The sequence below is a fragment of the Arachis ipaensis genome, chromosome B8, assembly GCF_059453495.1.
Source record: "Arachis ipaensis isolate K30076 ecotype BB chromosome B8, ASM5945349v1, whole genome shotgun sequence".
NCBI classification, from domain to species: domain Eukaryota; kingdom Viridiplantae; phylum Streptophyta; class Magnoliopsida; order Fabales; family Fabaceae; genus Arachis; species Arachis ipaensis.
The window spans coordinates 31,095,772-31,116,647 of record NC_142443.1 but is presented as its reverse complement, the minus strand read 5'-3'; the positions used below and the strand labels follow the sequence as shown (position 1 = coordinate 31,116,647).

General features: G+C 34.4%; 3 protein-coding genes across 4 annotated transcripts; 1 reads left to right on the top strand and 2 right to left on the bottom strand.

The window, feature by feature from the left end:
• Positions 1-691: 691 nt before the first annotated feature.
• Positions 692-4,709, bottom strand: LOC107624662 (multiprotein-bridging factor 1b). The gene is made up of 4 exons (XM_088496240.1): positions 4,473-4,709; positions 3,733-3,816; positions 1,351-1,433; positions 692-958 (listed from the first exon to the last, which is right to left on the bottom strand). Exons 1-4 carry the CDS (start codon positions 4,612-4,614, stop codon positions 839-841), a joined length of 429 nt encoding a protein of 142 aa, XP_088352366.1. The 5' UTR covers positions 4,615-4,709; the 3' UTR covers positions 692-838.
• A 91-nt stretch (positions 4,710-4,800) lies between these two features.
• Positions 4,801-6,693, top strand: LOC107624663 (cytochrome C oxidase assembly factor). 2 transcript variants are annotated; one of them, XM_016327119.3, is made up of 4 exons: positions 4,801-4,929; positions 5,026-5,130; positions 5,239-5,343; positions 6,497-6,693. In XM_016327119.3, the coding sequence occupies exons 2-4, from the start codon at positions 5,062-5,064 to the stop codon at positions 6,536-6,538; spliced, it is 216 nt and encodes a 71-aa protein (XP_016182605.1). In that variant the 5' UTR covers positions 4,801-4,929; positions 5,026-5,061; the 3' UTR covers positions 6,539-6,693. The 2 variants fall into 2 exon arrangements, with proteins under 2 accessions (XP_016182605.1, XP_088352367.1); XM_088496241.1 differs by having other exon boundaries at positions 4,860-4,929; positions 5,030-5,130.
• Positions 6,694-8,126: 1,433 nt separating this feature from the next.
• LOC107614276 (uncharacterized) lies at positions 8,127-10,409 on the bottom strand. Its single transcript, XM_088496910.1, has 5 exons — positions 10,246-10,409; positions 10,058-10,126; positions 8,771-9,352; positions 8,507-8,551; positions 8,127-8,402 (listed from the first exon to the last, which is right to left on the bottom strand). The coding sequence occupies exons 1-5, from the start codon at positions 10,264-10,266 to the stop codon at positions 8,343-8,345; spliced, it is 777 nt and encodes a 258-aa protein (XP_088353036.1). The 5' UTR covers positions 10,267-10,409; the 3' UTR covers positions 8,127-8,342.
• Between the last annotated feature and the right edge of the window lie 10,467 nt (positions 10,410-20,876).

Genomic DNA, 20,876 nt, shown 5'->3' with positions numbered 1-20,876 from the left:
TGCTTAGGTTAAGCAACTTGACATGCCAATAAATGAAAGACCTTTCTTTTCCAATACCAAGTGGAATGGCTTTGCTGGTACACCAAACCCGTCGCTCAAAGTAGTAATATTTTCCTACTGGCTGGAGAAGAATTGATTTGCCACTTTTGGCCATTGCTTTCTGTTTGATTTGACCTGTTTCATTAAAAATAAAGAAAATTTCTAATAATCTAACCACATAATTAAGGAGGATAATAGTATTCAGATCGGCCTTTTAACAAACATAACTGTCTTCTTAAAACTAAGAATTATTTATTATAAATACTAAAAAAGACCCTATTTTTTTCCGTGTCTCCTAAAATTTCAAACATGTTAAAATAATCTAACGATTTTATGTTACTTTCATATGAAAACATATTCATGTGAGTATTACCTTAAAAATTGTCTTCTATTGAGTTTTCTTCCAAAGGTACCCTTGTATATTTAGAGAGTATTTTAGAATAAAAATTAGCACAAGAACCTTTTCTTTTCTTTCAAAGTGTCCAATTGTCCATTGTGAAAATTTATGGGATGTAAAATGCACGAGCCAAATTTCATAGGGTTAATAATTGCATCTTCCACTTACAAAAATGAGAAAAAGGGGGATATGAACAAACAACACTCCAGCTTTGGCGTTGGGGCATAGAATTTCATAGTTCCATATTATGACTCAGACCACAAAACCATGGATCACATGACATTCATAGGTTAAATTCTGATTAGATTCCTTACAACAAGTATTCATATCATGACATCATAAAGATTTTTGTTACTCCATTAGCAGAAAGACACACAAACACATAAATTAAAAGCATATGATTCATTTCTTTCCACGAAGCTTTGCACCAAGAGCTCTCTCCAGTTTCCCTATGATTTGTTGATTTGGAATGGCTTTGCCAGATTCATATTCCTGTATAATCTGTGGCTTCTCATTGATCATCTGACAGAGAAAGCAAAAGTGATCAGCATCTTAGCTAACCAAAGATAATACCTACTTTTGGAGACAATTGAGTTTTAAATGCGAGCAGAAGTTGAGAAAATTATTGGAAAACTCTCGGCGTTAAGCGAAGTTTGGATATATTTTATTCCCACTGTGTACGAAACTACGAATATTACTGTCTTTTAAGATCATAATGTGCGAATGGGAAATTACTACCTCTATTTCAAAGTTGATAAGTCCAAATAAAAAAGGCACACACAGAGAGAGAGAGAGAGAGAGAGAGAGAGAGAGAGAGAGAGAGAGAGAGAGAGAACACACACACACACACACACACACAGAGAGAGAGAGAGAGAGAGAGAGAGAGAGAGAGAGAGAGAGAGAGAGAGAGAGACCTGAGCCAGCTGAGCCTGAGTAAGTTTTTTGTCCAGTCGGGCCTGCATGATGGCTTTCTTTAGTTCTGATGGTACACGGTCGTCTGAGTACAGTCAGAAATACCATGAGAAGAAATCCACTTTCAATTTCTAATAAAAATGGTACTAACTACAAAGAAATTTTGCTGAAAAATGCTCAGAATCAGAAGCTGAGGACATGGAACAATGAAACAAGTTGAATCTCTACAAATCATACAGCACCTGTGGTACCTGAGATGCTCTTAAAGTTTCTTCAACTAGAGTGGTATGGATGTAATTAAAATTTATAAACAAGAACTACCAACATTAAGAAACCATAAGTTTTACACAAAGCTCTGCCCAATATAATGTGTGAACGACATCACAATGTTCATTTTGATAGTATGTTAAATATAATTTCATTCGCATCAATCAATTATAGTAGCAAGAAAAAGTACATTACAGGGAAGGGAGAAGCTGGAGGATATATTACTATGAAATCAACATCTATTTTGCCAATTTATAATGCCTATTCTTGCAATTTATTTTATATACCATTGTAGTTGTTGCAACATAATTTTTTAAACTGAAATCAATTTCAGAAAGTAACCAATTAAATCGCATCATACATGTTCTCCACTTGGCAGTGACTGTGGAAGTTGTGCTAATTTTTCAGGAATATCTTGAAAGTTGAAACAGGAACAATGCAATGAATATCATTGCATATATAGGCCTAAATGATAGGGCACCTGGGCAGATTTAGACTCAAACATTAAATAAAATAGTTGCAAAAGCAAAATTTGTCCATTAGCCTCAAAGGGGTTTGAATTCATTTCAAGTTTATTATACCAAAAAGACCAAGAACATATGTTCGGTTAATCTCAAAAGACCAACATTATATGATCGAAATTGTTAACGCTAAGATTGAAATGCTACAAAAGAAAGACAATTTCAGGAGCATCATCTTCTAACACTGAATGCTCTTTCATTAACAATGATATATAAGTCACCGCATTCCTTGCCATTTTTGCTCTCACTAGCATAGTTTTTGATGGTGGATGGCAGCTCATGGCGGTGAGCCAAAAATCCGCCATAAAATTATAGCGGATGGCATTGTGGAAAATGGCGGAAATAGCGGATTACCTAAAATACACACACACACACACACACACACACACACACATATATATATACAAAAAAACATGCAGAAAATTGCAAATATAATAAACTAAAATCTATCTATATAAGCAACTTTCTACATCAAGTTCATATCATAACTCAAAAGTCATAAGGAAGCCATAAAACAGAAGACATAAAACATAAAAACTATAAACCATCTATAAAGAAGGGCTTGTCTAGAAGTGGACATAATGAACTGAATGGAAAAAAAAAATTGGAAGAAGAAAGGTTTAACACTGATTATTGATAACGTCTATAAAGAAGGGGCAGCAGGGAAGAGAGAGAAGAAAAAAAATAGGACCAGAGAGGGAACCGTGGTTAGCAGTAGCAGCAAGGAGTGGCTGTGATGATGAGCAGGGATGATCGGAGCCGCGCGACGAGTGGTGGCGATGGGTGGCGCAGAGAGCAGCGTCGCAGAGAACAGAAACGGAGAGAAGTTTTTGTGAAGATGAGGCAGAGAAGGGAGTTTTTGAATAAGAGGCTGATTATTAGGGTTAGTGGGATCACTTGGGTTTCCTAATTTACCCGAAACACCCTCAGATTTTTTTGAAAAATCCGAAAAACCCCGCAATTTCCGCCATTTACATTGCGTTCCGCCATGGCGCCACCGCAATTGCGGCCACCATTTCGCTCGCCGTGAAAACCACGTGGCGGCAACTACTATATGGCGGCAAGGTCAAAACCCGCCACGCCATAACCGCAATTTCAAAACACTGCTCACTAGTGGTCTGTTATTCAAAGTATTGTGCGAGAGGCTGAGCAATTAAGTCATGTGCAAGTCAAAAAAGAAAAAAGGAGAGGTAACACAGTAACAATAGACATCCACTTAGGTATCTGATATAGTAGTGGAAAAATAGAAGTACTTAAAACACGAGCCAAACAATATATGAAAATTGAAAAATAAGCCAAATTAAAATGCTAAGGCAAAACATATTTTATAGTAACATGCAAATGCATATTAGTTTCAAAACCATGTAGACTCCATCAAATGATTAAAACTAGTCAAATGGGAAAGTGATGTGATTAGCTAATATAAACAAAGCCAAGCACTTTCTCTCTCTACAAGAATACAAGCACCCTTGATACAAATGCCAAATGCAGAGAAACAATAAATCCATCAAGTTGCTACTTCTTAAAGCTGATCAGGATTTCTATTACAATGTAGGTGAAGCAGAAGCATAGAATAGACAAATAACATGTACTTACGGTGAAGATTCTCGGTTTCTTCATCAAGCTTCCTGGTGTTCAAAGAAGTGCTACTAGAGGCAGCTCTATTTGTTCCAGCATTTGCTGTGGAGAACACGAAATAACAAGTTAAATTGAATGTCATTATCAAGTATCAACACAAGATGTTTCTATATTTTTAAAACATATGCAGACCAATTATCAGTTGAGGGAGCTATGCATTAATACTCTCATGATTTGATCAATTCCTAATCAAACAACAAGCATAGCGCAGATAGACCATGACACTTGAATTCAGATTAGAGGAATGAAATTAGTCTTTTTTTTCTTCTTCCTTCAAACAACAGTAACAATATAGATTCACAAACAAGTTTTCATTCTAGAACAGATTTACTTCCTTTTTTTTTCCTTGGCCAATATGCAACCAAATAAACAAGTACCTACCAACATCAGAAAAGAAAAACATCAATGAAAAAAGAAAAAAGCACTTTTAGTCATCCCAAATGATCCATTCCACAAATCATCAACAAAAACCCTAATCCCCTATGCGCTAAATAAGTCATCACAGAAAACAAATACACAAAAGATAAAGCAGACCATCGATTTTATTCCAAAATTTCAAATATTTCCTCATCATGATTCTAACCTAAACCCATTAAAACCAAAAAAGCATATCACGACCTAGAAGTGAAAGCATCACAAAAACATAAACCTTTTTTTTTTAAAAAAAAATCAAACAAAAACCCGCAAAACAAATATACATTTCTTGACGGTTTCAATCTCAGCTCCGGCGCGGCGAGCAGCATTGACAGCTTTCTCATCCTTCTTGGCCGCAGCGTTTGGTGCCTTCTTCCTTATCACCACTGGCTCCCAATCCTGCGATATGGGCCCCACACCCGACATTATCTTCTCCTGATGATACTTCTTCTTCTTCTCTCTCTCTCTCTGATGAAACTTGAAAGGGTTTGTGAAAGTGTATCCGTATGCGTGAGCGTGAGAGACCCTTCTTTTCCGGCTCAGAAAAAGGACACATTTTTCATTCTTGGGCCGGTCCAACCAATTTGGGCCCGGGTTGAATTTTGTTTGTGAAATGACCAAAAGGTCCTTCTTTTAGCTTAAACCCCATAAAATACCTGCTTGGTTTTTTTCTGGAACCCTTAATTTTTGAATGTAAGATTATTAGATGAAGGAAAGTCAGTTCCCTTAAAGTGGTTCAAGGTGAAAACTTTTTGTTCATGTTCGCAACCAAAATTCAATTTTTATTTATTTTTTAGTGTGTGTATGTTAATTGATGTGGTTTTGGGGTTTTTGAAGTTAGGAGAGGTGAAATAGAAAGTGGGTGTGGAGAATATGTCTAAGTCTTGCAAAGGGTTGGCCACGGAGCTGGTCAAGTGCCTCAGTGAATCTGATTGTGTTAAGGTTCTTTTGGATGATTTGTTTTTTTGCTGTAATTCAAAAATTCTATATATTTATTCACCATTTATGCAATGTTTGATTATAAATGTGTGTGTTTGTGTTGGAGAATAGGTTGAGAAGAGACCTTATAGGGAGTGTGTTGGAGAGAAGACTCCATCAATACCAAGTGAATGTGTGGGATTGAGGGAAACCTATTTCAATTGCAAGAGAGGCCAGGTACTTGTTATTCTTGGTTTCTTGTTTGTGTCTTTTGAATTGATCTTGGTTCATTTTTATGTGATTTTCAAATGCATATACAATATAATTTTTTGTTTTGGTATTTTGTCATATTCTTTGTTTTGTGCTTGAATTGAATGAAGGTTCAGTATTTCATTATATGTGTAGTTGTTTTTGTTGCTAACTTAACACTAACATCAACTTATCATCTTATTGGAGTTCAACCGAATTATTTGGTTGCTTATTTTCAAACTATTGTATCTCAAAAGGAATGTACCAAGATTTTGATAACCGATATACGGTTAAAAAGCATGGTGGGTAAGGGGAATTTAGTCTTGATGATTAATGAGAATGCATGCTACAATCCAACAAACAAGGGAGGGTGTGGTTAATCCATTTTGCTTCAACTTTCAAAACCAGTAGTGGAAAAGACGGCACTGTTTTTTGAACTAGATTAGTCAGATTTCTAACAATAGGATCGATCGCAATACCAGTGAAAGATGAAAAAAAGTACATGAGGACAGTTTTGGCAATTGTCATTTATGTTGCCAAGTAAATTCGTTGAAATGCTCTAAAATACCAGTTGTCTTTATTCATTATTATGTAATCTAAATTAAGAAAATATTGATCACTTGCAACCAATGTTGAAATGTTTTGATAATTAAGTGTATATATACTTAGTCTATATGATGTGGCATCCCTTCAGCCTTAAACTGCAATCTTTCTAGAAACTAATTAGTTAAGATCTTCATGGTATCTACTTGTATGTGTTGGTTGGCAATAAGTCACTAACAGCATATTTAGGTTTGTATTTGAATTCTGGTGCACTTTTCTATATTTGCATTTGCAAGAGTTGTGTTGTATGTACATTTCTCACATAGGCCAAGATGACTCACGCCATTCCATCATTGTTGGACCCAAATTAACTGGCTTCACACGACGTACAATGGTAGAAGGGAGTATGAATTGGTTCCATTTACGAAAAAGAGCGCGTTCAAGAATCGTTCTCTTTTTGTATATGATATGTAAAATAGTAAAATGTACATAGTTGGTGAAGAAAATGATGAGTATCATTATCCATTATTTGTTAATATTTGCATGCTTGAGGGTGATATTAAAATTAAACATCTAACTTCATTTTCATTGTTATCAGGTTGATATGAGAGCTCGGATTCGTGGAAACAAGGGCTATTAAGAGCTTTTGCTGATCTTAGCTTAGAATGAGAATATCTATATGTTCCAATTGCTCCCATATTCTGATGAAAATGAAAATTGTGTCCAATTAACAATGCTGCTTTCAGTTTCTTTTTGCTCAAAGATGAAATCAATATAATTAATGTTGATGGTGAATCACAGAAATGGGAAGAAGACTATTTGATTGTTTGATTAGTTGGCATTGCAAGCTCAAAACATTTTGCTTTGCTAGAAAAAGAACATTAATACAAACCCCATGTTGTTGCATGAAGGATTTGTGTAAGTCCCGTGTTTGTTCATGGATTCTTGAAATGAACACTATCTCCATGTGTTGGCTATTATGGTTGGAGAGCACTGAAGCTTTAAACGCTGTTATTCTTTGATTGATTCCAATAAAATTTGAAGTTTGAAAAGAGAAATGTTTCTACTTGTTTTTCTCAAGACAATGAGACAAGATACAAATAGATCATTTTATGTGAAAATTTCACTTGATCTTGTTATGTATTGATTTTCACTTATTCATAGGACTATTTTTTTAATGGATGGGGAAAGTCAAGACATGACTAAATCATGTAAACTTTTACATGAAGATTCGATTTTGGACTAATATATACTTGATAAGATAAAATAAAAATAAAAATAAATTAATAAAACACATACTAGTGAATATTCAAATTCCTAATAACAGAAGACTAGTGAACAAAATTATCTAAATTTGGCTTATGAATGAATCATCTAAAATATAAACATTTCATTCTATATAGATGCATGCTATAATAACTACCATTATGGTGGTTAGCTGTACAACTTTGAGAATATTTAAAATGTTTTATTAAAATTAGGATGCTATTTTTTTCACTTGATTAAAGAAAAATTAAAAAATTATTACTTTAATTTTAACAACATTTTTTAAATATTACCAATATTACCAAAATTACATAACTATCATAACCATCGTAAGGTAACCATCATCACCTTCTATATATTCTTCATGAACAACTAATACATAACTTCGGATGATAATAGTTGTTGGCCATTTTTATTTGGAGCTTATGCAAACCTAAAACTTAATTTGGTAAATCTTTTCGAAAAGTTGTACTTTTCAAAAGTACAAACACTTCGTTTTGTATTTGATAAATTAAAAAATTTATGTGCTTATACTTATAGCTTTTAAAAACGCCTAAAAGAGAACTTTCTAAAATTGATTTGCGCTTATCAAAATTAAAAAATCTAATATAACCTTACACATTATTAATATCCAAATTTAATTGTTACATTAATATCTACTGTAATATTTTTAAATTTTAAAAATTATTTTATCAAACACACTTGTGTTGTTTGTGCTTATTCAAAACCATTTTTAATTTAGTTTGCCAAAAATAGATACTATAATTTTTAAAAAACTACCTTTTAAAAATTAATTTTTATAAGTTACTTTTAAAAAAAAAATTATCAAAGTAAGTCTAAGACTGATGTTTGAGCTTTGCCTATTTTTGAAGGCATTCCTCTTGGCCATTTTTCTTGGATACATCACTTTAAACTGCCATATATGAAGTTGAAAACTTTGGAAGCAACACAACACATAAATGTGATAATAAGAACTGCTTCAAAGTTAGGCACTATCCCAAGAGATCAAACTCCACAATAGAAGGATTTACAAAATTAAGGGTCACGAGATAGAAGTATATAAACAACATCTTTCAGGTCAGAATCATCAGCCTCTCTACTAGTGTTAGGGATAAAAGATTAAGGGCCTTCATCTAAAGTCTAAACTATATCATAACTGCTATTCGCTTTTCGGCACTTCACTGAACATGAACCAAATCGTCAACACGTTCATCAACATTACCATTACCAGTTTCACCCTGTGAAAACAACATAGTCAACAACTCAGCATATATTTTAAGTAACCATAATCTTAAACCAAATTAACATAGGATATACAAGTATCTAGCATATGGACACCTACATTTGAATCATCCATGCCATCCCCTGCAGACTTTTTCGATTCAACCTGATAAAAGAATAACTCAGTTAATTAGCATCAAGGTTATTAAATTCTCAAGTTAACCCGTAGACTACAAATCAAGTTTTACGATTTTATGAGTTTGAGCTTTGCAATTCAAATTTAGATAAAATCTCCAGCTTGATTCTCTCGGTTAGCATCAAGACAGGTATATGTATCAGAAAAACATAAAGACATGTGATGTATGCATCAATCAAGATTACTCACCAAAATCTTCCTGGAATTTACAGGCAACTGATCAATGTCCCAACCAATGACTTTACAGACAACATGAGCATAAGCCCTGTGAGCTCGCATCCTTTTTGTCCTTAATACAGTAGTTGAATGTTGAAGTAGTTGATTGCAATCCTTAAACCTCTTCCATACTTTCTTCCATACAGCCCCACAAACCAAACAATAAAAGTGCCCTTCTTTGTGGTTGTTCTCGTAATATCTTCTTAATTCACCATCTTCTTTAAACACTTTTTCAAAAAACTTGTACTCCGCAGACTCATCACCCTCGTCGTCATTGTCATCACCATCTATCGACTCATCCTCATCTTCATCTTCATCCTCATCATCGATGATGTCATCTTCATCAGAGTCCGAACTAGTATTGCCAACTAAAAATGCTTTGCAAGCTTTCACTGCCTTGAGCTGCAAATCCAGTGCTGCTATGGTTGATTTTTCTTCTGCTGAAAGCAAATGAGTCTGAGAAGATGATTTGGTGTTGAATGAACGCCATCCTGAGTCTTCTGAGGGGATTTTGCAAACCCATCCAGCACCAGAAACCGGAGATTCATGAGAAATCTGCATTTAAGTTTCATTAATAAAACAGGATGCAAACATGCATGGGAATTGTTAACATATAAAATTAGTAAAAATTGAAGAAAGTACAAAGCCTAGCCACAAAAGGAGTACCAATTCCCTCTTTCAAAATTTTAATCTGCATTTTAGTTTGTATTTTGATCAATTAACTAAGGTGGTTATTATTGCTGCGATTCTAGCAAAAACATAGCATATGGTCATAACTACCATGTCATTTATGTGATCTCTTCAAAGAAGAGTATCAATCCACAGCATCGTCAATGTATAACTTGAGGAAAGTAGAAACGATTTTACAGAAGATCAATCAAAAGGAGACATGCACTTAATTATCTATCTACTAGCCTATAAATAGATTTGAGAATTAAAAAAGGAAAACATCTTATGTTTACATAAAAATTAACCTGCGACACAAAAACAGCTTAAAACACATTAATCCTCATACATCATAATAAATAACAATGACAGCACAGCCAAAAAGACAAAAACACACACATTGAAAAATGAAACTTTAGGTCAACCTTTCTATTCAGCATTTATATAATTTGAAAATAGAGCAACCATAGAACAGAGCCAACATTAAAATGGCAAAACATTATTTTGGACCCAATTTACATTATTAGGTTTAGCTTCTGATTTGTGATTTTCTTTTTGTCTAAACGGATACACAAAAAAAAAAAAAAGATTAACCTCAGTAGCAGGAGACTCATGCTCATCAGATTGAAGTGGAGTAGCGGCTTTTGCAGCAGCATCATTGTCCTTAAAATGATCAAAAAACACAGCAAACCAAATTCATTTACACAAACGAAACAAAGAACTTGAGGAAATGAAAAATCTGGTTTTGAAATTAGAAAAGGAAAAAGGAAGAGAGCTTTTACCTGCGGCTTAATTTGGTTCATGTTGATCCCCAGAAATTGCAAAAAGAGTAGTAAAAGCAGTGTTGGGTCTCTAAATTGTGTGAAGTGTGAACTAAGTAGAAGTAATGGTAAGAACGAAAGTTGAAAATACGAATTTTAGGGCAGAAAGAATTCAAAAACACTTTGGGCTTTTTTGTTTTCCATCGGGTTATATACATTTTTTACAGGGTCACAAGAAGAAGCCCAATAATAAATTGCATTTTAATAATATTCTCTTTAAAAAGTCAAGTTAAGTTGATTTAGTAATTAGTTCATCGGTTCAACTAGGTATCCTTTAAATATGGTACAATTTTCAGCCTTTTCTTACCGTAATTCAAACAAAATAAAACTAACACATCTAACAATTGTAAATAGATTTAGTGTCTTTAAGAATAAAATTCATATTTAAAATTCAAATTAAATCAAACTAACATTTAAAATTTAAATATTAAATTTCTATTTTAAATTTAATATATTTAATATAATAATATTTTATAATTTAAATACACATCTAAAATTCAAATTACTCAAAATTTAAAATTTAACTTTTAAAATTCTAAAGGTTTTTTACTTTTTAGAATGGATTAACTCTGACGGGTGCAAAAAAATTATGATTAAGTTCTATTTAGTAGTGTGTTAATGATCGAAAGATGTTATTTTTGTTGCATGAGCTTGTTACACTGAAATTAAAAGAAATACATCTATTTGTTGGAATGAGAATAAAGATAAGAACTTGTATAAGTAATTAGCGTGGATGATTACGATTCAGGACGTGTACTTAATTAGTTTGAGTAAAGAAGCAAAAAGTAATCTAGAGTTTATAAGAAAAGATGTAGCTGGTATAGTCATAAAAAATTGTGTTTTTATTTTTCAATTATAACACATCTAATAGTATGATATTATATACAAAATATTCTTAAAACACATCTAAAATGATAAAAATCTAGTTTTTAGATATAAACGTTTTCAAAATCGTTAAATTCTAATTTTTAAATAAAAACGTACATAATACAATTAATCTTTTGATTTTTGATTCGATAAAATGCATCTAATATTTATTATTTAAATTATTAGTTTGGATTTTTTCGTTACTTTTCAATGATAACACATCTAATAGTATGATATTATATACAAAATATTTTAAAACACATCTAAAATCGTAAAAATCTCTCAGATGTGTTATAATCGAAAAATAACAACACAATTTTAAATTAATTGTTGATTATAATAATTTTGAAAACTAATAAATATAAAAAAAAATTCAACTAATAATTTAAATAATAAATATTATATTCATTTGATCGAATAAAAAATCAAAAGATTAATTGTATTATTAACGTTTAAATTTAAATATTTAAAGTTAGCCTGATTTTGGATGTGTTTTAAAAATATTTTGAATAAAATATCATACTATCATATGTGTTATAATTGATAAATAACAACAGAATTTTTATGACCATATCAACTACATCTTCTCTCTTAAATTTCAGATTTTTTTTTTGCTTCTTTGCTCAAATTACTTACATAGAAAGTACTTTATTTGCAACAATTTTATTAATAAAATTAAATAAGATCAACCTTGTTCCAATTAAATCAGCAGAGTGTTTTTATGTTTAAATTAAAATATAATTAAAAATGTTAAACATGATATTTCTTAACAAATTACATAAACACATGTGTGGAAAATAATGATACCTTTCACCAATGCAAAATGAGAGAGTGCTTCAGCTGGAAGGTGGTGATAGTCTTCACCAATGAAGACGAGATGGAGAATTCAGCTGGCAGCATCCTTTTTGGTTTGGGATTCACTAATGCGTGTGAATGTCCCGTAAAATAAGGAATTTAAAAAACTGTTAAGTGAAGTTACGAAAGTAAAGCAAAGTCACCGTAACCACCAATGAAGTGGGTGTGTTTTAAAATTTAAATTTAAATTAAAATCTAATTATAGATATGTATCTACAAAATAGGAACATGTTACACTAAAAAAATAATTAAATATTATTTAAATCTGATTAAAGGCTGATTAATATTGTACAACTAGCATTTTCCTTAGTTCATTAATCTGTTTAAGTAAGTGTGGAAAGATTTAAATCTCATCTTTTATATAAAACAATCTATTAGCTAGTTTTTAGGGGATGTCAAAGCAGGCTAATTATGTTTATGACTAATTATGTATGTTGTTTGAGTTAAGTTTTTTATTTTTGTATGTTTTTTTTCCTTCTTCTTCAATGTGTTTTCTAAGTTTGTGCTATTAATTGTCGTTAATAGTTTGCTGATTTATAATCCTAGACCTACAATTAAATTTTAGTTAGATATATTTTCTGCTGTCATCTTTTATTATGTGGTTCATGAATTACACATTCAATGTTCTTTTTCAAAGTTACAACGCAAAAGGAAGAAGGGTATATAAAGCCTCTAGGTTGACTTAGTCCCTTTTTTATTTGACAGTTTTTTATTGATTTTTTAGTATTTGATTAAATGTATATTCTTCCTTCATTTCCTTAAGACATGGTAAAAAAGTGATTATATGGGTGCATATGCCCACTTTGTTGATGATACTATTTTTTTTATTTAGTCTGAAATAATTAAAGGATATCATTTAGTAACATACTTATTGTTAAACAATTTGATTACGAGATACCTAACATTTAATTTATTATATGACTGATATATGATGATATATAATCCTATTGAGGATGCAAACTAGTGAACAGGGACCGACACTTTAACTGTTAAATTTAAATATATTTACCGTTTTTTTGGTTATATTGTAATAGTTTCTTTAAACATATTTACTTAAGAAAAACTCCTGTATGTATATCCAAAGCAAGCGCTTCTGCCAGAGCCTCCGATCCTCGCTACCTGAAAAGGTTGCTCGTTGGCTTCAATATTTTGTTCAAAGTCTCCTTATAGTATTTTATTTATTTATTTGGTACTATTGTATAAATTATGGAGTTAAGATTTAAATTAGTCTCTGAAATTGTATTCAAGTCTCAAAGTAGTTTTTGAAATTAATAGTTACTCAATTTCTCGAACTTTCACCTCGAGACTCATACTAGTCCCTAATGCGCTTTTTCGATAATTGAAACACTGAAACGACGTCGTTTTGTATTTATAAAAAAAAAACCCAAGTCTCCCCTTCTCCTTCCCCTTCACTTTTCCTTTCCTCTTTCTCTTTGTTGCCATTTCTCACCGGCCTCTCTCTCTATTGCCACTTCTCGCCGGTCTCCGTCACGGTGCAGAACAACAAATGCATAAAGATAGTATATATGTATGTAAATTTTATGCAATAAACTAATAAAACAAAGATTCAAATCAAGCAAAAAAAGGACTTTAAAAATAGAATTAAACACATGTCAGAATCAATGCATCTAAATATTGAGAACAAACTCCATTGCAATAAAAACTTAAAAAAAAAAAGAACTCATACAAGAGAAAAGACAGAGAGGAAAAACTAGATTGGGAAGTGGGGCGAGTGGTGCCGTGACGGAAGTCGGCGAGAAACAGTGGTAGAGGCCTTGAGTTGGGAAAGAAGAAGGAAAAGGGGAAGGGAAAGAGAAAGGGGAACTGGGGAAATGTTGGAAAAGGAAAACGGGACCATGGAATGAAAAGGGAAAGAGGAACTGGGGAAGGAAAAAAGGAGGTAAAAGAAAAAGGGAAAGAGAACTGAGAAAGGGGAACGTGGAAAGGAAAGAGTTGGGGAAGGAAAAGGGAGCATGGAAGGGAAAGAAAAAAGGAAACTCGGGAAGGGGGGGTTAGGGAAGGGGAGGTGGAGGATGTTTTTCTTTTCTTTTTTTTTAATAAATATAAAACGATATTGTTTTTAGCGTTCCGATGAACGGAAAACACCTTAGGGACTAGTATTAGTTCCGGAGTACAAGTTCAAGGATAAAATTGAGTAACTATTAACTTCAAGGACCACTTTAAGACTCGAGTGCAACTTCAGGGATCACTTTGAGACTTAATTCTCCAACATAAAGATGGAGAAAGACAAAAATGGCAAAAATGTGGATGAGACATGGTATAGAAGAATGATTGAGTCTTTGATGTACTTAACCTCATCAAGCCTGGCATTATTTAAAGTATGGGCTTGTGTTCAAGATTTCAGTCACAACCAAAGGAATCACACCTTGTTACAGTAAAAAAAATCATCTGATACAACGTTCATCGGACAACAAACTATGGTTTATGATATCCTAAAACTGATTTTTTTTTAACTCTATTACTTTTAGTGATGTTGATTTTGCAGGTGATATAATGAATAGGAGAAGCACAAGTGGAATTTGCTGCTTCCTAGGCAAATCCCTCAATGCATGGTGTAACAAGAAGCAAGCTATAGTCATCCTTTCAACGGTCTAGGCAGAGTATATAGCAGCGTCCCTTGTTGCTCTCAGGTTTTATGCTTGAAAACTCAACTAATTGATTATAAAATTAAGGCTAAAAATATTTTTCTTATGTACAATAATATGAGTGCCATTAACATTTCTAAAAATTCAGTTTTGTACTCACGTACTAAACATATTGAAGTGAAATATCACTTAATAGGTGAACATATACAAAAGAAAAATATTGATGTTTAGTTTGTTAAATCAGATAATTAATTAGCTGATATTTTCACTAAACCCTTAGTTGAGGATAGGTTTTGAAATTAAGAACTGCTTTGAAAATTTTAAGTGCTTAAGATCTGTTTTAACTAAACAGACGAATTTTTTTTACTTTTTGTCTTTTAGATTGAGATGCGATTTTTTGGGCAGATGATGAACAAATTCATATTTTCAAGCTGGCTATCTTTATATCTTTTTTTAATGATTATGTGATCTCTGCATTTATTTTAAAACTATTTCTTACTGCATTAAAATTGATTTTAATCAAGAGATATTCTCCACATCCAAGTAATTTTAGCATCCAAGCTCATCCAAGCAATTTTAGGTCACGCGCGTTTTTCGTTTTTCTTCTTTCCTCACGCTTCTTCTTCTTCTTCTTCTTCTTCTTCTTCTTCTCATGCTCGTTTATACACGGAGCTTCTTCTTTTTCGCCTTCTTCCTCGCGTTCCTCCTCCTCCTCATTCTTCTCCTTCTTTTTTGCGTTCCTTCTTCTTCACGTATTTTCTCCTTATCGTTATTCTTTTGTTATTATTGCTACTGTATTTTTTTTTCTTTTCCTCCTTCTCTCCCTGGTGAAGAAGCAGTAGAAGGTGAAGAGGAAGAGTTTTAAATTGTGCAGAATAGAAATGAACCGAACATGTTATTGTGGTAAAACAATTTATAGTACTGAGTGAACGAAACACAATCCATTATATAAAATCAAATTCAAATAGCTTTCTGCATAATGAACTAAACACGTATTCATGGTGAAACAATTGTATAGTACTGAGTGAACGAAACATAATCTATTATATAAAATCAAATTTGAACAGCTTTCTACATAATGAACCGAACACATACTCAAGGTGAAACAATTGTATAGTACTGAGTGAACGAAATGTAATACCCTATCACACAAAGTCTTATGCTTAAGTCATAAAACAAAGGTGGCGAGGCATTACGACCTCTAAAAGTAAAATTTAGTAAATATAGTAGTGTGAAAAATGTTTATAACTAGGAGCCTTTGAAGAAAAAGGGGTAAAACAAAATTGTTAAATTGAAAAAGCGCAACACTCCGATCGATAACGTAATGAGACAGATAAAGGATAAGCTAACGCGAGTATATATACAAGAAAGTGCCAAAAATATGAATATCAAAACTCAAGACTCGGTTTGCAAAGAAAATCGGTCCGAGCATAGAAGTATACATACATATATAAAGCAAGGGACCCAAAAGAAATCCAAAAGACAAGTTACAGAACCTGTTCTCCAAAATAACCTCTAAGAGGAGTTAATATATATACACATAATGGAGATAATAAGTATCTAAGTAAGTACATAAAACCAAAATAAAGTCCCGAGAGCTAAGGATCTTCGCTAAAACAGAAGTCTCCAGCATGCCTTAGCGAGGAGCCTCACGTCCTACATCTGAAAACTACAAAATCCGCATGGGTGAGAACCGGAGGTTCTCAACATGGTAACAGTGCCCAAATATCTAACATATAATGTCCTGGGAAAGCCGAAGGCACTCCTAGAACTCCGAAATTCATAATTAAAGCGTATACGCACAACTAAACCATGAGAAACAAAAATAGGCAACTAACTAAGGATCTTCAGTCTAATTAAAACTCCCCTTTCCAAATTCTTCAAACCTCCCAACCGCCATCAGTAATTTGATATCGCAAACACAATTATATCAAGCAAGGAAATGCACAAATAGGAAGCAGATACGACAGTTAGACAATTAGCGAGTAAATATGCAGTCAATTAGGCATTCCAAACAAATCACATATAATGCGTATGATGTATGTCTGTCCTAGTGGCTGATGAGTCTCATCTATCGGTTATAAAGCCAAACCCGACAAGTCCTGGTAGCTAACCATTGGACTGTCCCTTTGTCGTGCACCCCCAACTCGAGTTATTCTCAATCATAATTATCAATACTTATACACAACACCCACACTGGTGTTTATCCACGGGGGCGAGCTCATCCGGAACTTTCACAGTGTCCAGCCATACTTACGACATAGGGTCAGCAGAGTATCGAGTCTCCACCTGGAGCACGTGGTGGCTAGCCACTGCTTTCACCCCGGGAAACTCATATCTCAGATAGTGGAAGTGCAACATTCACATTTCATTCAATAAGCATATATGCAATCATACTCGGCCATAATTCAATAATAACTCAACCATTCGGCTCATAATACAATCCATAACCAGCCATAATTTATTAACAATTACAACACTTCGGCTCATGGCATATACAGCACTTCCACCATCATCCTCCACATCTCATACAATTATCTTTTATCATAACTCATCATTAATTCTCCCATCACTAGGCATACTATAAGTATTTAGGACTTAAAGGGTGAGAATGGAGGCTTAGAAGTCTGAAATTCGGCTTTAAAAACTCAAAAATCAGTTTTTTGGTGAAAACAGGGTCACGCGTGCGCGTCGCTCATGCGCACGCGTGGAAAGCAGAAGAAGTAAAGTGACGCGTGAGCTCGCCCATGAGCACCCATGGGAAGTAGAGAGGTAGAGTGACTCGTGCGCATCAGTCACGCGTACGCGTGGGTGCATTTTGTGCTCCTCGCACAAAACCGGTACGGTACTATCACAACTCTCTGAATTTTCTACTACGCACATGCATCAATACAGCGACGCGTACGCGTCGGCCAGGCGCATGCGTGGGGAAGTAAAATTGTGAGTGACGCGTGCGCGTCGGACACGCGTGCGCGTCGGCCACGCGTGCGCGTGGGAGTACGATTTACCAAAATTCTTACTAAGTTTAAAAAGCTGCAGAATTACATTTTCAAACCCCAAATTTCCGATAGGCATAACTTTTTTGTTTCAAATCATTTTTCATCCGTTCTTAAAACGGCATAAACATCTCGGATCCAAATTTATTTTTAAATAAGTTTGACATAAATTGGAAATCTGGAAACCAAGTTATACTCCATCAAAGTAGACCAAAAACCACAATTTCATACAAACCCACAAAATTTTATTTTCAAAACAACCCAATTTCAACCCCTTTCAAAACCAACGAGAACTTACCAAAAATCAACCTCAAGCCTCCTCAACTCATATGTTAACATTTTTATTAAATTCACAATCCACCAATCCACCATTTTAACCAATCTCAATCAAATAATTCAATTTCAAACAAAATATCAATATCATCCTCACCATCAATATGGTTTCACCCATAATTCAATCTCAACCAATCATTAAGCATATATCAAAACATGTATATCTCTCATACATCATATCATCAAAACATAAAAAATCCACTAATCACATACATAACAACACAATTCATCTCAACCAATCAACAACATCAATAGTTCAAATCCTATCTTAGGGTCTCTAGCCTAAGTTTTCACACCGCATTACATTTTAGATATAGGAAATCGAAACCATACCTTGGCCGATTCTCCGCTCAACCCGGAACACCTCCAAATTACTTTTTCACAAGCTCTCAAGGCTTCAACATCTCTAAGAACAGATTTTTAGCACACAAAAGTCCTTTTCCAAGCTTTCCAAGACTTCAATCAAGCCCCAACATACATATATACACTACCTAAACCATAATACCACATTCAAACATACCCACTCAATACCCAAACATCATAAACCAATAAATTCTACTAGGGTTGAGAATCTTACCACACCCAAAGATCAAGGAGACATGATTAAGCCTCTCTTTCAAGCTAGTTAGATCCTATAACATCAAAAGCTCACTAATCTCAACATTTTTCACCCAAAATTTCGAATTCAAGGGGTGGAAAAACAGAGATGAAATCGTGGCTTACCTCTAAAACAAAGTTATGGGCTTTGTAGAGCTTGACACGGTGAACGCGTGGCCATAAACGGTGAGGCGATCGAAGCACCGGATCAAAAGTTATGTCACTTTGAATCACAAGTGAGGGTTTGTGATTTTTGGAAGAAAGTTCTGCCTCCTTGGCTGCCCAGCAGCGTGTTTGAGGTTTAAGAGAGGAGAGAGAAAGAGTGCTGTTTAAGGGTTTTAGGCTCAGCTTGGTTGGGACTACGGGTCCAGTTTGGACTCGGTTCGACCGGTTCGGTCCATTTGGCCCAATCTTGGGCCAAATTCTTTAAAATTAGTATCGAAGTTCTCGTTTTAATTTTCTCTACCATATTAAACCATAAAAATATCATTTCCAATTTTCTAGAATATATTTTAATTTACGGATTAATTATTCGCTAATTATCCGAGTTTTACATTCTACCCACCTAAATGGGATTTTTGCCCACAAAATTCAAATTCAGTTACCTGGGAATAGGTGCGGGTAGTCAGTTTGCATCTCCGACTCAAGTTCCCAAGTGTGCTCCTCAACACCGGCTCGACTCCATTACACTTTAACTAACGAAACCTCTTTTCCACGCAACTATTTGATACTCGTATCGTTAATTCTGACCGGAGTCACCAGAAGCGTCAAATTTTCTTTTAACTGAACCGATTCAGGTTCTAACACATGGCTAGCATCAGGAGTATACTTCCAAAGTTACGACATGTGAAATACGTCGTGCAGGCTCAAAAAGTGAGGTGGTAGAGCTATCTGATACACCATCGGTCCAACCCTCTCCAGGATCTGAAACGGACCGATGTACCGAAGATTTAGCTTCTTCGCTTTAATCGCCCTACCTACGCCTATCATTGGAGTAACCTTAAGGAAAACATGGTTTTCTTCCTCAAATTCCAAGGGCTTCTGCCTTTGATCGGTGTAACTTTTCTGACGACTCTGCGCAGCGAGCATCCTGTCTCAAATTTTCTTAACTTGTTCAGTAGTCTCAGCTATCATATGTGGCTCCAACAAGCTTTTCTCCTCAGCTTCATACCAGCATAGTGGAGATTGACATTTTCTCCCATACAAAGCCTCATACGGAGCCATTTTGATGATCGCATGGTAACTATTATTGTACGCAAACTCCACTAACGGCATATACCGATCCCAGCTTGTTGGCTGGTCCAAACCACAAGCCCTCAACATATCCTCTAGGGTTTGGATTGTCCTCTCAGATTGACCATCTATTTGAGGATGGTAAGCCATACTCAAGCTTAATCAGGTTCCGAAAGCTTTCTAAAATGCACCCCAGAACCTTGAAGTGAAACGAGGATCTCTATCAGAAATTATAGTAGTAGGCACACCACGAAGTCTCACAATCTCCTTTATGTATAAGCGTGCTAGCTCCTCAAGGGTATAGTTCATCCGAATGGGTAGAAAATGAGCCGACTTCATTAGCCGGTCCACAATCACCCAGACAGCATCAAAACCGGCCCTAGTTCTCGGCAATCCCGATACAAAGTCCATCGCAATGCTCTCCCATTTTCACTACAGAATCTCCAAGGGTTGCAAAGTCCCGGAAGGTCTCTGGTGTTCGATCTTTACTTTCTGACAGGTTAAACACTTTGAAACATATTCTGCCACATCATTTTTTATACCTGGCCACCAAAACATTGCTTTTAAATCATGGCACATCTTAGTACTCCCCGGGTGAATAGAGAATTCACTTTTGTGTGCTTCCTTTAAGATATCTTACTGCAAAGTCCCAACATCCGGCACAATGATCCTACCCTTGAATCTCCATAACTGATGAGCGGATAATTTATACGCTTTTTGGCATTGTTTTTAGTATGTTTTTAGTAGGATCTAGTTACTTTTAGGGATGTTTTCATTAGTTTTTATGTTAAATTCACATTTCTGGACTTTACTATGAGTTTGTGTGTTTTTCTGTGATTTCAGGTATTTTCTGGCTGAAATTGAGGGACTTGAGCAAAAATCAAATTCAGAGGTTGAAGAAGGACTGCTGATGTTGTTGGATTCTGACCTCCCTGCACTCAAAGTGGATTTTCTGGAGCTACAGAACTCGAAATGGCGCGCTTCCAATTGCTTTGGAAAGTAGACATCCAGGGCTTTCCATCAATGTATAATAGTCCATACTTTGCCTAAGTTTAGATGATACAAACTGGCGTTCAACGCCAGCTCTCTGCCCAATTCTGGAGTT